The sequence below is a fragment of the Neolamprologus brichardi genome, chromosome 9 (assembly GCF_056152115.1).
Source record: "Neolamprologus brichardi isolate AB-2024 chromosome 9, ASM5615211v1, whole genome shotgun sequence".
NCBI classification, from domain to species: domain Eukaryota; kingdom Metazoa; phylum Chordata; class Actinopteri; order Cichliformes; family Cichlidae; genus Neolamprologus; species Neolamprologus brichardi.
The window spans coordinates 36724043-36738004 of record NC_142112.1 but is presented as its reverse complement, the minus strand read 5'-3'; the positions used below and the strand labels follow the sequence as shown (position 1 = coordinate 36738004).

Genomic DNA, 13962 nt, shown 5'->3' with positions numbered 1-13962 from the left:
GGCTGTCTTGTGTGACGTTCACTAGTCTGTGATACAAATCTGTGGTGCTGTCTTCTTTAAAATGCCCCTTTAATATGGCCTTCAATTGGGGGAGGGTGAGGTCACGTTTTATCTCAAGCATGTCTCTAAGACTCAAACCTGGGCTGACAGACTTCACCACAGCCTCTATAACCTCCGCTTCACTGTGTCCTTTGTTCAGACCTCTGTCAATCTGATGCATCAGGTTGGTGTATGAGAGTCTGTCCTTTTGGCCCTTCTCCCCAATTTGACCACAGATCTTGAATTCCCTCCTTATCGTCACTTCCGAAAGGCGGTTGGCTGCGACAGGAAACACATTTTGGGGGGTGGTTGGATGACTTGGTGGTGTCCTCTCCACCCTTTCACTCAGCCTCCTAATTTCTTCCTGCAGTGCTTCGCTGTTTCTCTGGAGCTGTGCGTATCTCTCTGCTAAATCAACTTCTTCCCTTGTTTCCTGAGTTCCCTGTGGCGAGCTCGTTGTATCTCCTCCACTTTCCGTGTTTCTGGAGCTCCCTATCGCTGGGTCGACACTTTCTAACAGTTTCTTTAGATAGTAGAGTGCAACATCCTGCTCTTCATCATTAATAACCTTGTCCATAGATTCTGTAATTAATTTTATTAACGCTCGTCTTGTTGTGACATTTCCACTAGGGATTTTAGCTTCAGCACATACCCCTTTGAGTTGGTCGAGTTGTAGGTTCCAGAGTGTCTGGGACACAGTCTCTGCCAGCTCCTCGAGGTCCATCGTGGTTGCTGTAGCCACACCCCTTCCTTATTTTCATCACGCGGGACACGACGTTAATAATCCCAGCGGTGCCTCCAATATTTGTTGCACACTTGGACAAATGACACTTCCAGGCGTGCATGAGTTCAGAATGGTTCTCTTTACTTGCTCATTTGCAACTGCAAATACAAAACACAAGCACTTCAGTTCAGCGTAGCTGCACTCTGCAGGCTATCTGTGCAGTAGAACACACAGGACCCTTTTACACATAACTACTGAACACGTGTTAACAAAGTACTCATTTACTCAGTATTTTCCTACCAATGTTCATATTACAATATTCTGCACACTCGTATGCTCCTCCAACTAGTATTGTTGCGCACGGAGACTACCCTCTCGATCCCCATATTAATCATTTGCGATGTGACATTCCGTTTAACACCAGTTCAGGTACATCATGTAAATCACAAACTCCGACATTAGCGTTGTGTTCCATTAATGACAGTACCTTACTCTAATACATTTCTCATACGTCAACATCATTCTGTTTATCAACACATTACTTGTGCTCACCTGCAAATACAAAACACAAGCACTTCAGTTCAGCGTAGCTGCACTCTGCAGGCTATCTGTGCAGTAGAACACACAGGACCCCAAAGCTGCCCGATTCAGTGCCTGTGTGAGCGCCACCCGTGGGAATCATCATTGATCAGAATATCCTAGCTGGATTGCCAGTTATCACAGTATGTGTCAGAAATAGTAATAAAGAACTGAACCCATAATGTAACAATGATAAGAATGCATGAAATTATGGAGAGAGGGGGGAATATCTATTACAATACTTCCATCTGTGTCCACCCATTACATGAGTCCCACACACAGCTTTGAAAACCAGTTACATGTTTAATCCGATGATCCTGCAACATTTTCAGGTTTGTTTGGGAGAGTTTTTGGTGACAAAATATGCAAATGGGTGTTCAACAGAAAATAACAATATACACGACGAGTTACAAAAAAACCCGCAGATTTAGTAAGTTTGTTTTTGAGTTGAATATCGCATATTATTCGTTTTGACCTGTAACACAGTCTGAAGTGTATTTCATGCCCGTAACTTCACTTTCACGTGCAAACAGGCCCCTTTTTAACCTTTGCAGCAGGAATTATGGTTCTGAATTTAAAAAAGAAACATAAAAAACTCACTGCACCATAACTTTTATGATTTTAATGAAAACGTTAATGAAAAAAACTTTGACTACAGGGAGCTTTGTGTTTGACTTTATCCACCTCATGTAAAAGCGTTTATTCAAACTGTGGACAGTAGGTCCCTGCGGTGAGGAGGAGGCGGGACACAGCGGAGAATGTGACAGTAATGGTGGGTAAACGGAGCTCGTATTTGTTGATCTGGATCTTTCTGACGATTGTAGATGGAGGTGAGTGAGATGTTTGCTGTCAGTTGATCAGAGCGTTTGTAAAAAATAATTTTAGGGAACTTGGTCGAAACTTTTCCCTGTATTCAGTTTTTACGCTTTGGCTCTGCGACTCTTTGGACTTCTTTCGACGTTTCGTAATGGCACTTACTGCTCCCTCGTGACAAGGCGGGGTTTGTTCATTTATCTATTTATTTATTATCCCTGGCTGGAACTGAACCAACGAACTTTTGCTCAGAAGTAACGAAAATAAAGATCTACAATAACTATCTTAACAGAGTACAGGCTGTAATAATAAGCTGACACTCAGGTCTATCCAACAAATGTTTTTGACGTCTGTGTTCTTCAAAAGATGCATAAACTTTATAATTAAAAAAAATTAAAAATCAGGAAACAAACTCAGTCCGACTACACGGGATTTCCTGCGACGGAGGGAAAGCCCTGAAAATCTCAGCAGGCTGAACAAAAATCTAAACGTAGACATGATGTCGCAGTCAGGATTTGGGTAATGCGTCGTATTTATCAGTGGGACTGGAAATGCTTTTAAAGTGGAGAAGTTAACGGTCGGGCTGGGTGGGAGACGTCCTCTTCCTGAGCGACTACAATGGGACAGCAGCAAAAGCACATCTCGGCTTTTATTCGTAGCCAAAGCCAGTTACACGAGTCTGGACGGCACATCAGTGAATGGGCTCCATAGTTAACTTTGATTATTAGAGGAAACTGTAGTTTGGTTATTGGGGCTTAGAGCAGAGGAGACATGCATCACTGTGCCTGTTAATCATGTAAATATAATCAGTAACTGAAGTCCTTATGTCTTTAGTGGGTCTGAATATTTGCGAAGATCAAGTATCAATGTTACTTCCTTTTTCCCTTCCTCTTCTGAAAACCTCATTCTAAGAAGTTTAAACATTTCAGTTTACTTTCCAATCAGTCCGCCCTGTTTTACTTACAAAATATTAAATTCTAAACAGAAGTCTAAATTCTGTCATTTAGGTTGTAAAAATACAGCATATCGAAACACAACATAGGTAAAGATCTACAATAGTTAAAAGAGTACAGGCTGTAATAATAATAAGCTCACACTCAGGGTTAGACACAATGTTAATAATGTCTGAGACCTACAGTCAAAAAGTTCTAGTTCTAGTTCTAGAGAACTAGTTCCACTGTTGGTCAGAAAATAACCCGAAGCTGAACGTCCAAAGGACTCTTAATGGACTTCAGGACAGACAGGTTCACTCCCCTCCCCTTTCATTGTAAACGGGTGGAATCTGTCTCCACCTTCAGGTTTTTGGGAACCCACATCTCCGCTAATCTCACCTGGAGCCCCAACACCAACTTCATGGTTAAGAAGGCCCAGCAGCAGCTGCACTTCTTCTGTGTGATGGGGAAGCACAACCTGGACCAGAAGCTGCTGCTGGCCTTCTACCGCTCCTCAGTGGAGAGCGTGCTCTCCTCCTGCCTGGGTGTTTGGAGCTAGATGTGCAGGGGCCACGACTGAGAACAGGCTGCTCAGAGGGTAATTAACACTGCCCAAAAATCACTGGCTGCCCTCTGCGGCCCCTGGAGGCCATGGCCAGATCCTCCTGTCTCAGAAAAAGCAGGACCACCTCAGGTGACCTCTCTCACCCCGTCCACCACCTGTTTGACTGCTGCCCTCTGGTCAGTGCCTCAGGTAAATCTCCCACTATTTAAACCCTAGTGGGAGTTGTCCATTAAGACAGAAATAATGGCTGTCCAACACAATTTTTAAGCTCTCCTCTAGTAACAGTACGAAGTTACAACATGTAAACTTTGCAGGAAGAAATGCTGCAGCTGTTACGTATACAGTGCTGTGTAAAAGTTTTGAGCCACCACTCATGTTTTTATAATTCACTAGAAAAATTGAGGAATTTGCAAAGATTCATGGAAATACAGCATATAGGGCAAAATCGGCCTTTACACAACTGTAACATGCTTGAAAGTCAATATTTGGTTTGACCATATTTATTCTTCAGCACAGCTGAACTCTTAGGCAAGCTTATTTCTAATATTTTAAAGTAGTCTTCAGGAATATTTCACCAGGCTTCTTGAAGTAGATTTAAAGCTCTTGTTTGGATGTTGGCTGCCTTTTGTTCTTTTTTCTGTCAAGTTTTCTGCTTTAATAACGTTGAGGTTCAGGCTCAGGTGCAGTTTGGCAGTGAGTTTGGATCCACTGTCATACTGAGAAATGGCACATGGTGGATGTTCATTTTTCTCCATCTTCACAATAGAACTGTAAGATTTCTACTCTGACTTCACTTCTGGAAGCTTTTAATAGTGGCAAAAGTATTCGGCCCCATTGAACTTTTACACATTTTGTCACATTACAGCTGCAAACATGAATCAATTTTATTGGAATTCCACGTGAAAGACCAACACAAAGTGGTGCACACGTGAGAAGTGGAATGAAAATCATACATGATTCCAAACATTTTTTACAAATAAATAACTGAAAAGTGGGGTGTGCGTAATTATTCAGCCCCCTGAGTCAATACTTTGTAGAACCACCTTTTGCTGCAATTCCAGCTGCCAGTCTTTTAGGGTCTGTCTCTACCAGCTTTGCACATCTACAGACTGAAATCTTTGCCCATTCTTCTTTGCAAAACAGCTCCAGCTCAGTCAGATTAGATGGACAGCGTTTGTGAACAGCAGTTTTCAGATCTTGCCACAGATTCTCGATTGGATTTAGATCTGGACTTTGACTGGGCCATTCTAACACATGGATATGTTTTGTTTTAAACCGTCCCATTGTTGCCCTGGCTTTATGTTTAGGGTCGTTGTCCTGCTGGAAGCTGAAGCTCCGCCCCAGTCTCAAGTCTTTTGCAGACTCCAAGAAGTTTTCTTCCAAGATTGTCCTGTATTTGGCTCCATCCATCTTCCCATCAACTCTGACCAGCTTCCCTGTCCCTGCTGAAGAGAAGCACCCCCAGAGCATGATGCTGCCACCACATTTGACAGTGGAGATGGTGTGCTCAGAGTGATGTGCAGTGTTAGTTTTCCACACATAGCTTTTTGCATTTTGGCCAAAAAGTTCCATTTTGGTCTCATCTGACCAGAGCACCTTCTTCCACATGGCTTGTGGCAAACTGCAAACGGGACTTCTTATGGTTTTCTGTTGCCACTCTTCCATAAAGGCCAACTTTGTGCAGTGCACGACTAATAGTTGTCTTACGGACAGATTCCCCCACCTGAGCTGTAGATCTCTGCAGCTCGTCCAGAGTCACCATGGGCCTCTTGGCTGCATTTCTGATCAGTGCTCTCCTTGTTCGGCCTGTGAGTTGAGGTGGACGGCCTTGTCTTGGTAGGTTTACAGTTGTGCCATACTCCTTCCATTTCTGAATGATGGCTTGAACAGAGCTCCGTGGGATGTTCAAGGCTTGGGAAATCTTTTTGTAGCCTAAGCCTGCTTTAAATTTCTCAATAACTTTATCCCTGACCTGTCTGGTGTGTTCTTTGGACTTCGTGGTGTTGTTGCTCCCAATATTCTCTTAGACAACCTCTGAGGCCGTCACAGAGCAGCTGTATTTGTACTGACATTAGATTACACACAGGTGCACTCTATTTAGTCATTAGCACTCATCAGGCAATGTCTATGGGCAACTGACTGCACTCAGACCAAAGGGGGCTGAATAATTACGCACACCCCACTTTGCAGTTATTTATTTTTAAAAAATGTTTGGAATCATGTATGAATGTTACACTTCTCACGTGTACACCACTTTTTATTGGTCTTTCACGTGGAATTCCAATAAAATTGATTCATGTTTGTGGCTGTAATGTGACTAAATGTGTAAAAGTTCAAGGGGACGAATACTTTTGCAAGCCACTGTATGTGTTTAGTTTTACTGTTTGTCTGTTCTGATGTTTTAGATACTGAGGTGTCCTGTGTTTTCATGGAGAGATGCGTCTTACCGTGCAGTTTCAAGATTGGGAATGAAATCGTCATCCACTGGTTTAAGACACCAAGAGACCTTCATGTCCACTCATTCTACTACAGCAGAGACCAGCTTGGAAACCAGGACCAGTACTACAGAAACAGGACTTCACTGTTCAAGGACCAGATCTCCAGTGGAAATGCCTCACTCCAGCTGACAAGTGTGGCGGTTCAGGATGAGGGCAGATATAAGTGCCACACCAGCACCATCAAGGGAAACCAGGAGTCATTTGTCAACCTAAAAGTGGACGGTAGGAGAAACTTGCAGTAAAGATCAGCTCAGTTCTCCGTGCACTGTCAGATGAATGGATTTCATCAGATTAATGATGAGTTTTTGGTCCGTGATTTTCCTTTGTTGCAGCTCCAGTTAATAAGGTCAAAATTAATCAGGTTGAAAACAGGATCAGCTGCAGGTCAGAGGGGATCTACCCTGAACCTCAGCTCACCTGGTCCACCAGCCCTCCATCCAACATCACCTTCACTAACACCACCACAGTCGAGCGGACTGAGCAGCTGCTTTACAACATCAGCAGCTCTCAGATGCTTTCAGCCGGTGTTTATGACCTGCTCTTTATCTGCACCATCAGCGCTCGCAGGAACAGGAGGAGAGCCACTCTGCAGAGACTATGTGAGTATTTCAACCAAACTAGGAGAACTGCAGATGGAACGTAGATAACTGGGGAAACATATGAAGGAAAACTGCATTAAATATGTTTTCTGTAAAATTAAAACAAACAAACAAAAAACACAAAACCTGTTTATCTATGAAACAATGCAAGGAAATCTCTATCCGTGATGTATCTTCATCACCTTGCACTTTCAGATAAAATGCAGCATCCACACAAAGACTGTGGACCTTTAAAATGTGTCAAGATGAACAAGGTGCACCAGAATGATCAAAAAGCAGAAAAGTTAAAGGCGGACTTTATGCAAAAAAGAAGAAAAAACTGTTGAGCTCTCTCTCATCAAAACACTGTAAGAAAATGCGTGAATTTCTTTAAATATCAGTAATAACATACATATATCAGTATGCGGAGGGGTGCGGTTTGGGGCTCAGCTGCAGGGGTATATATGAGCTCAGTGAGAACATGGGCAGTGCAAGGAAGATTGGCCTGCCAGCGGGGCAGAGGTCACTGAGGGATTTATTAAGCTGTTTGGTGGTTGGTGCACAGAGGTGGATGAAATTCAACCCAAGTTCTTTTAGGCTTTGGGTCTTGTAGGCTTCTCCTGGGTGACATCAGTGGGGGTTTGGGGACAGCTCCTCCGGATTGGTGCTCTGGATCCACAGAGGAACCAGAGGGTTCACATTTCTCAGCCATCCTGGGAAGATCCGTGCTACGATACCTTTAGGAAGACTCCAAGCTTCAGGGGGAACAGTGCAGCATGGATCAGTCTGATACCCTGTTGCAAATATCTGAGGATATTGACTTTTGTTCTAGAAGTGAAGCACAACAGTGGGTGTGTGATGACATTCGTAGACGACATTACGAGTTCCTGTTGATATCCCAACTTGATGGCTGTCTGAGAGTCCCTCAGATTCAGGACTCCTCTTCTTTACCATTTTCCTGCTTTTAGTTACAGAATTAAAATCACCAAACACAAACTTCGTATCCTTAACTTTTGTCGGTGAGTTTAAGTTTCGCTTCTCGTCCAATTGCATTAAGATGTAAGATGCTGTGGCAACAGAACCTGAAAACTCAAGCAAATATCACATAACTGATGAGTGCTGGACAACACTCTTTGCTGGGGTCTTTTGGCTGGTGAGGGTTCACTATGTGGTTACCATGGATACATGATGCTCTGTGTGGGAGTGCTCGCCTCGGCTCGGTGTTGCTTGGGGCTGCGTGGACCTCTTAGTAATTTCCCAAAACTGTAGTTTTTAATATTGTTGTTAATCATTTACATTGTATGCCTTCAGCTGATATCGATGGTCCCAGCACTGGTGTGACAATCCCCTGCACCCCCTCAAACACTTCACTCACCAACTTCACCCTCCTCTGGAGATTCAACCACACTCAGACCGTCCTGAGCCAGTCCTGGACCGACGTCACCTACTCGGTGTCAGACGGGTGGAGGCAGAAGGTGGAGAATGTGTCCAAGTCAGGCAGCCTCATGCTAAAGGACTTATCCACAAAGCAGGAGGGGATGTACACCTGTAAGCTCAGTAATGCTGAGGAGACGCACATTACCCACATCCACCTGAGAATAACTGAAGGTAAGATCGAGCTGATATAAAACACTGCAGGGAGAAACTTGCCCGGCTGATGACCAGATAAAGCCAGATTTCAAAAGAAATTAATTAATGATTGGGGCGATCGTGGCTCAAGAGTTGGGAGTTCGCCTTGTAATCGGAAGGTTGCTGGTTCCAGCCCCGGCTTGGACAGTCTCGGTCGTTGTGTCCTTGGGCAAGACACTTCACTTACCGCCTACTGGTGGTGGTCAGAGGGCCCGGTGGCGCCAGTGTCCGGCAGCCTCGCCTCTGTCAGTGCGCCCCAGGGTGACTGTGGCTACAATGTAGCTGCCATCACCAGTGTGTGTGTGTGAATGGGTGGATGACAGGTTGTGTAAAGCGCTTTGGGGTCCTTAGGGACTAGAAAAGCGCTTTACAAATACAGGCCATTTACCATTGATATAATTAATCAGTTTTCAATCGCAAAATGCAAATAAATTTGGATAATTGGACAAAAGCATAAAATAAACTACTAAATGTGTATTTTGGACATTTTCTTTCCATTGATTTAAAAAGTGAAACAACATGACCCCAAATCTCAACTTCTCGTAACAAATAACTTCTTACCTGTAGAGTCCTGACTAAATGTGTAGCCGTGCAGAGCTTTTATTATTGCATTTGTAAAGTGGGGACATTCAGCCAGACAAAGACTTATTCTACTCAGAAATGTTTGCTGCTGAAACATAACTACACAGACCAATAACGTAAAAGTAAAGATTCAGTGTAACCGTATCAAAAGTGAACCTATCAGTGTTTCTGCAGCTATGACCTCGTGTTATTACTGCACGTGAGCTTTACTCATAATTTCCTAAAATAAGACATGTGAGCGACTGTGAGGAGAACAATTGGAGGGGAAATGGACCTTTTTCTTTTTTACAAGTTTCTCTCTTCATGGTTCGGTTAACAGGTTGAAGCTTATTGAGGAAGTGAATCTGTCAGTTGAACCAAAATAGAAAACATAACTAATCCTGATGCAGCAGCAAGTTTTACTGTCACTTAGTCATCATGCACTTCAGTTTTTGAATAATTCAGCAGTAAAACAAGCCTGTCAGGATTACAGTAATATTCTGGTGCTCAAACTAGCAAATATGAAGTATTAAGTCAGCTGTGTTTGTACTTATAAAGATCATGTACAGTCTTTAACTCTACTTTCATTACACATTTTTCCACAGGGGCTCGCTCTAACACTGCAGTCATTACTGCAGCTGTTATGTGTGGACTGGTATTGATCGGCCTGTCGATCGCTGCCCTAATCTCCATCAGGAGGTCTGTGCTACACTTTGATTACTTTGTTTGACTTTGAGTTGTTTATAGTCCAGGGTTGAATCACTGCAGTGTCTACACACCATAGAGTATGATGGCGTTTGTTTGTGCTGGTCTGTCTGCATCATTCTGCCATCATGAGGGAAACGAATCTGTTCATGTCACAGTTTGAGCTGATAAATATTGAACAGCTGGTACTTTTGTTCAAGTAAAAAAGAAAAGAAAAGATCTCAGAGAAATCTCCAAAAGTTGATTCTGTTCATCTGGACGTAGCGTTTTGTGGGAGAAACGTTTTGTCACTCATCCAAGTGACTTCTTCAGTCTCAGCTGACTGCAGGTTTCAATCTTATAAACAGTACATTTGCATAATGACTGAAACCAGCCCACTGAGGGAACAAAGGGCTGTGAGGTCAGTTCCTTAATCTTAATCAGAGAGTTTAGATCAGGGGTGTCAAACTGAAATACATAGTGGGCCAAAATTCAAAACTGGAACAAAGTTGCGGGCTAACGTTAATATTTATTGAAATATATTTATTCCTTCAGATATAAGAATGAATCTTTTCTTATGGACTCAAACACGTTTTGCTGAAAAACTGAATATGGAACAAGCAAAGCTTAATACTAAACAATGTATATATTAGCTGTATAATACCAGTAGGCCAGCTCTAATAGTAATTTGGTATGGCTTCGCGGGCCAGAGTTTGACACCTATGGTTTAGATGAAGGAACTCAGGAACTATGTTACTCTGTCCATCAATTTTTGGCGCAGCGTGTTTTGGGGTTTAAAAGCCACAGAGACGCAGTGTTTAGAAAAAATGTGTCTCAACTGCTCCGATACTCCTGACACATGTGGGATCACTACAAGTTTTTGCTTAGGCAGCGGTTGTCATTCTCTGGGGGGGGTTTTGGCGCCTTCCCAGCTTTGACAAAAGTCCAGCTGGGATAACCACATTTACTCAGGGCCTTCTTGATGTGCTTTCTTCTGCCTCCCTGGCTGCTGTGTCTGTGGGGATGGTGTTCGCTCTGTGTTGTAGCATCCTGATGACACCCAGTTTGTGCTCCAGTGGACGATGAGAGTCAAACCTTAAATACTGATCCATATGTGTAGGTTTACGGTGCACGCCTGCTCCCACAAAACGCTACGTGCAGAATCAACTTTTGGAGATTTACTTACCTGGATGATTGAGCATGCATCAAGACAATGAAACTCTCAGGGTTTTTTACAATAGGGTGAAAAGAAAGCACCAAAAACATCAGTGAAGTACAAAAACAATAAAAATGTATAACAAATATAACAAGAAACAAACAACTTAATGAAACAGGAAATAATTCATTGTGGATACAGAAAAATTAATACTAAACTAACGGATCCTATAAATAGATTTTAAAAAATCTAAATAATTTTTCTACTTGATATGATGTAACAGCTACTGTAGATTAGACATGAATGACTTTCTGACCTTCTTATTCTGAGGACGAATCGGTGTCTTACTGACTTTTTATTTTGCAGGTGACCGCGTAATGAAGCCGAGGCTCATCTATAACCTTTGTTCATGGCATCAGCTGAGTTCACCTCATCATTGCCAACGTCTCTAATACATAGTTAACCTTTGTTTTCTGATTTTAAATATGTAATACTACATTGCTTCATTAATTGTACTAAATTTAATAATCAGGAAGTTAAGAAAGGATTCATCAATCATCTGCAGGACAGTTAGAACAGCAATAATCACACGAGCCTTCTTTTTCTGTGTATTACAATATACAGCTACCCACTGCTGCTAACGCGCTGCAGACACGCGGCCTTTGTATCGTCGTCACCAGTGTTGGTCAAGTTAGTTGAAAAAAGTAATCAGTAACTAATTACTGATTACTTCCCCAAAAAAGTAATCCCGTTACTTTACTGATTACTTATTTTCAAAAGTAATTAATTACTTAGTTACTTTTTAAAAACAGATCTTTCAGCCCAATTCTACTTTTTCTGCATAATCCATCATACAAAATGTAATCAAATGGAAAAGTCTCTTTTTAAAACTTGTTTTATTAGTTTTAATCTTTTAACTTTATGCATCAAGCAAAAATTTAATTAAATGCAACATTCTCTGACTGGAAGAAATTAGTTTAACATTTAAACCTATTTTCTGCACATTCCAGCACATAAAATAATTTTTGTGTTTACACTCAGTCTTTCAAATAGATGCAAGTAAAACACAGCAGAAAATAAATAAAGTCAAAGACTAGCGGTCCTGTTGCTCTATTTTCACCTGTAAAGCAGGAGTGGGGTAGGTGGAGGTTTACCCTGATGCAGGTGTGCCGCAGCGGTCAGTGGAAGGATACGGCAGTTTCTCTGTGAGTTTCCCATTACGTCGTAGCTACTCGGTGCTTGCTTGGAAGTTTAGGGTTTTTTTTCTGTAAAAAGAAGTTTTCTTCCCACGCACAACGGACGCTAATGTTTTTGTCACTTTTTATGGAATCAAACTCAAAGTAAGGTCAGTACTTCCACGCTTTAAACGCTGCACGCTCATACTCTCTCCCGCACTCGATATATGATCCATTGTTGATCTGCACACAGCTGTTGTCACGAACGTCGCACTCACTTACGTCACTGTCATGAGACATTCTCGCAAAAAATCACGGTTTTAGTAACGCAGCGTTCCTACAGGAAAGTAACGGTGATCTAATTACTGTTTTTGCAATAGTAATCCCTTACTTTACTCGTTACTTGAAAAAAGTAATCGGATTACAGTAACACGTTACAAGTAACGCATTACTGCCCATCTCTGGTCGTCACAAACCAGGATGGACTCTGTTTTGTTCAGAGTCACAACAAAGAGAAACCTTATTTTACTACCTGATGAAGAACAAAGTAAAAACATAGTGACGTAGAGTTAACCATTAGGCTGTTTTCACCAACGGTCTCTGTATGCAGTCAGATCAGATCAGACGCTGCTGTGATTTGAAAAATGCTGACCCCTGGTGGACAAGGTCTTAATTACAAGAACTAGTTCAACTTGACTCGTACTTGTTTAGTCTACGAAACAAGTGATAAACATGCTGTATCAGTATTATTAGAGGTGGGGAAATGGACCATAAGCATCTTTGTCTGTTCAAAGATGTTTGATGGAGGACCATCACTGAGAACTCTTGAAAACAACGTTTGTAAATCAGCAGTCTTGCTTTTGACAATCGGTTGTGTTTAAAGGATGTGCTGAATGTGTTTATGCTTCAATTTATTCCTTTTCTTTCAAGAATTGTCTCCAGTTTTATTCTTACCTGAGGTGAAAACATCCCAGTGAAAATGTGACCAACTGTCAGTTTAGACAAAGGTTTCAAAACAGCCACAGCTGTTAGTTTGTGTGTGCGAGCTAACAGCTAAAATAATGTTACTTATTAGTTTTTAGTGCTTAGTTTTTTATGTTGTTTAGTCTAGAAAACATTTTTGGCCAATACTCTGACAGTATTATGATCACTATGATCACAACACTGCTAAACACAGATCAGGTTCAGCATCTAAACTGCTGATGCAGACCTCTATAGAGCGGACGGGACGTCACGCTCTGACGAGGGGCTGACGTTTTTCTGGCCTAATGTTTAACACTGAAATGTTTCCCATTTAAAGAACGTCAAAAACGCCTTTTCGATTGATATATGTTTGTAATTTGCTGATATTTGCACAATTGATTTGAATGAAAATGTGAATTTCTGTAAATGTCTTAATTAAAAAACAGTGGTTGCAAGCCAATAAAGATTTCTGTCATGATGTATATGTAAGTGAAGAACTGAGACTTTATTTTTTCAACCCTGTAATACTTAGTGTATCACATTTGATCCATCACATTACATCATGACTGTCATATCTGTCTGGTGGTTTAATAAACATTCCACTTTTAAAACCTTTGAATTTTCTGGCAATTATTTCCTGGTTCAGGCGTTAAAGGGCTGACACAGTCCAGTCCAGAAACGTCATCTCTTCTTGTGTTTTAGGTCCAGCAAGTTTTCCACATACGTCAAAAATGTTTGTGGTATAGCCGGTAAAAAATAAAGTGTGTGGGGGAAAAAAATTATTGTTTTGCTTTAAAAAAATATGGAAGGGGGCAGGTTCTCCAAGTCCACAGCGGGTTCAGCTCCAGGTGGTTCTGACTGCACCAGCTGGTCCACCTCCTGTCTGCAGGCATCCTCATCATCATCCTAGATCAGAACCATGACGGTGGTGCCGTTAATGGTTTTGCAGATGATTCTGCTGTAACATTAGTGTAGAGGGAGAAGAGCAGCGGGGAGAGAGTGCACCCCTGTGGGAGGCCGGTGTTAATGGTCCATGTGTGGGATGTGATGCGCTTCAGCCTCACCT

At 42.0% G+C, this 13962-nt stretch overlaps 1 protein-coding gene across 2 annotated transcripts; it reads left to right on the top strand.

The window, feature by feature from the left end:
* Positions 1-2080: 2080 nt before the first annotated feature.
* Positions 2081-11762, top strand: LOC148101589 (V-set domain-containing T-cell activation inhibitor 1-like). Of its 2 annotated transcripts, XM_087846540.1 has the most exons (6): positions 2081-2172; positions 6058-6372; positions 6483-6749; positions 8040-8336; positions 9524-9617; positions 11125-11762. In XM_087846540.1, exons 1-6 carry the CDS (start codon positions 2112-2114, stop codon positions 11126-11128), a joined length of 1038 nt encoding a protein of 345 aa, XP_087702666.1. In that variant the 5' UTR covers positions 2081-2111; the 3' UTR covers positions 11129-11762. The 2 variants fall into 2 exon arrangements, with proteins under 2 accessions (XP_087702666.1, XP_087702665.1); XM_087846539.1 differs by lacking the exon at positions 11125-11762 and having other exon boundaries at positions 9524-9648.
* Positions 11763-13962: the final 2200 nt, after the last annotated feature.

What these genes read in the sequence shown, in the direction of transcription:
- LOC148101589 (XM_087846539.1), top strand. Translation starts at nt 2,112, where the DNA reads ATGGTGGGTAAACGGAGCTCGTATTTGTTGATCTGGATCTTTCTGACG. An exon ending in TGTCAACCTAAAAGTGGACG is followed by an intron (nt 6,373 to 6,482) that starts GTAGGAGAAACT and finishes CCTTTGTTGCAG; the next exon opens with CTCCAGTTAATAAGGTCAAA. An exon ending in AGCCACTCTGCAGAGACTAT is followed by an intron (nt 6,750 to 8,039) that starts GTGAGTATTTCA and finishes GTATGCCTTCAG; the next exon opens with CTGATATCGATGGTCCCAGC.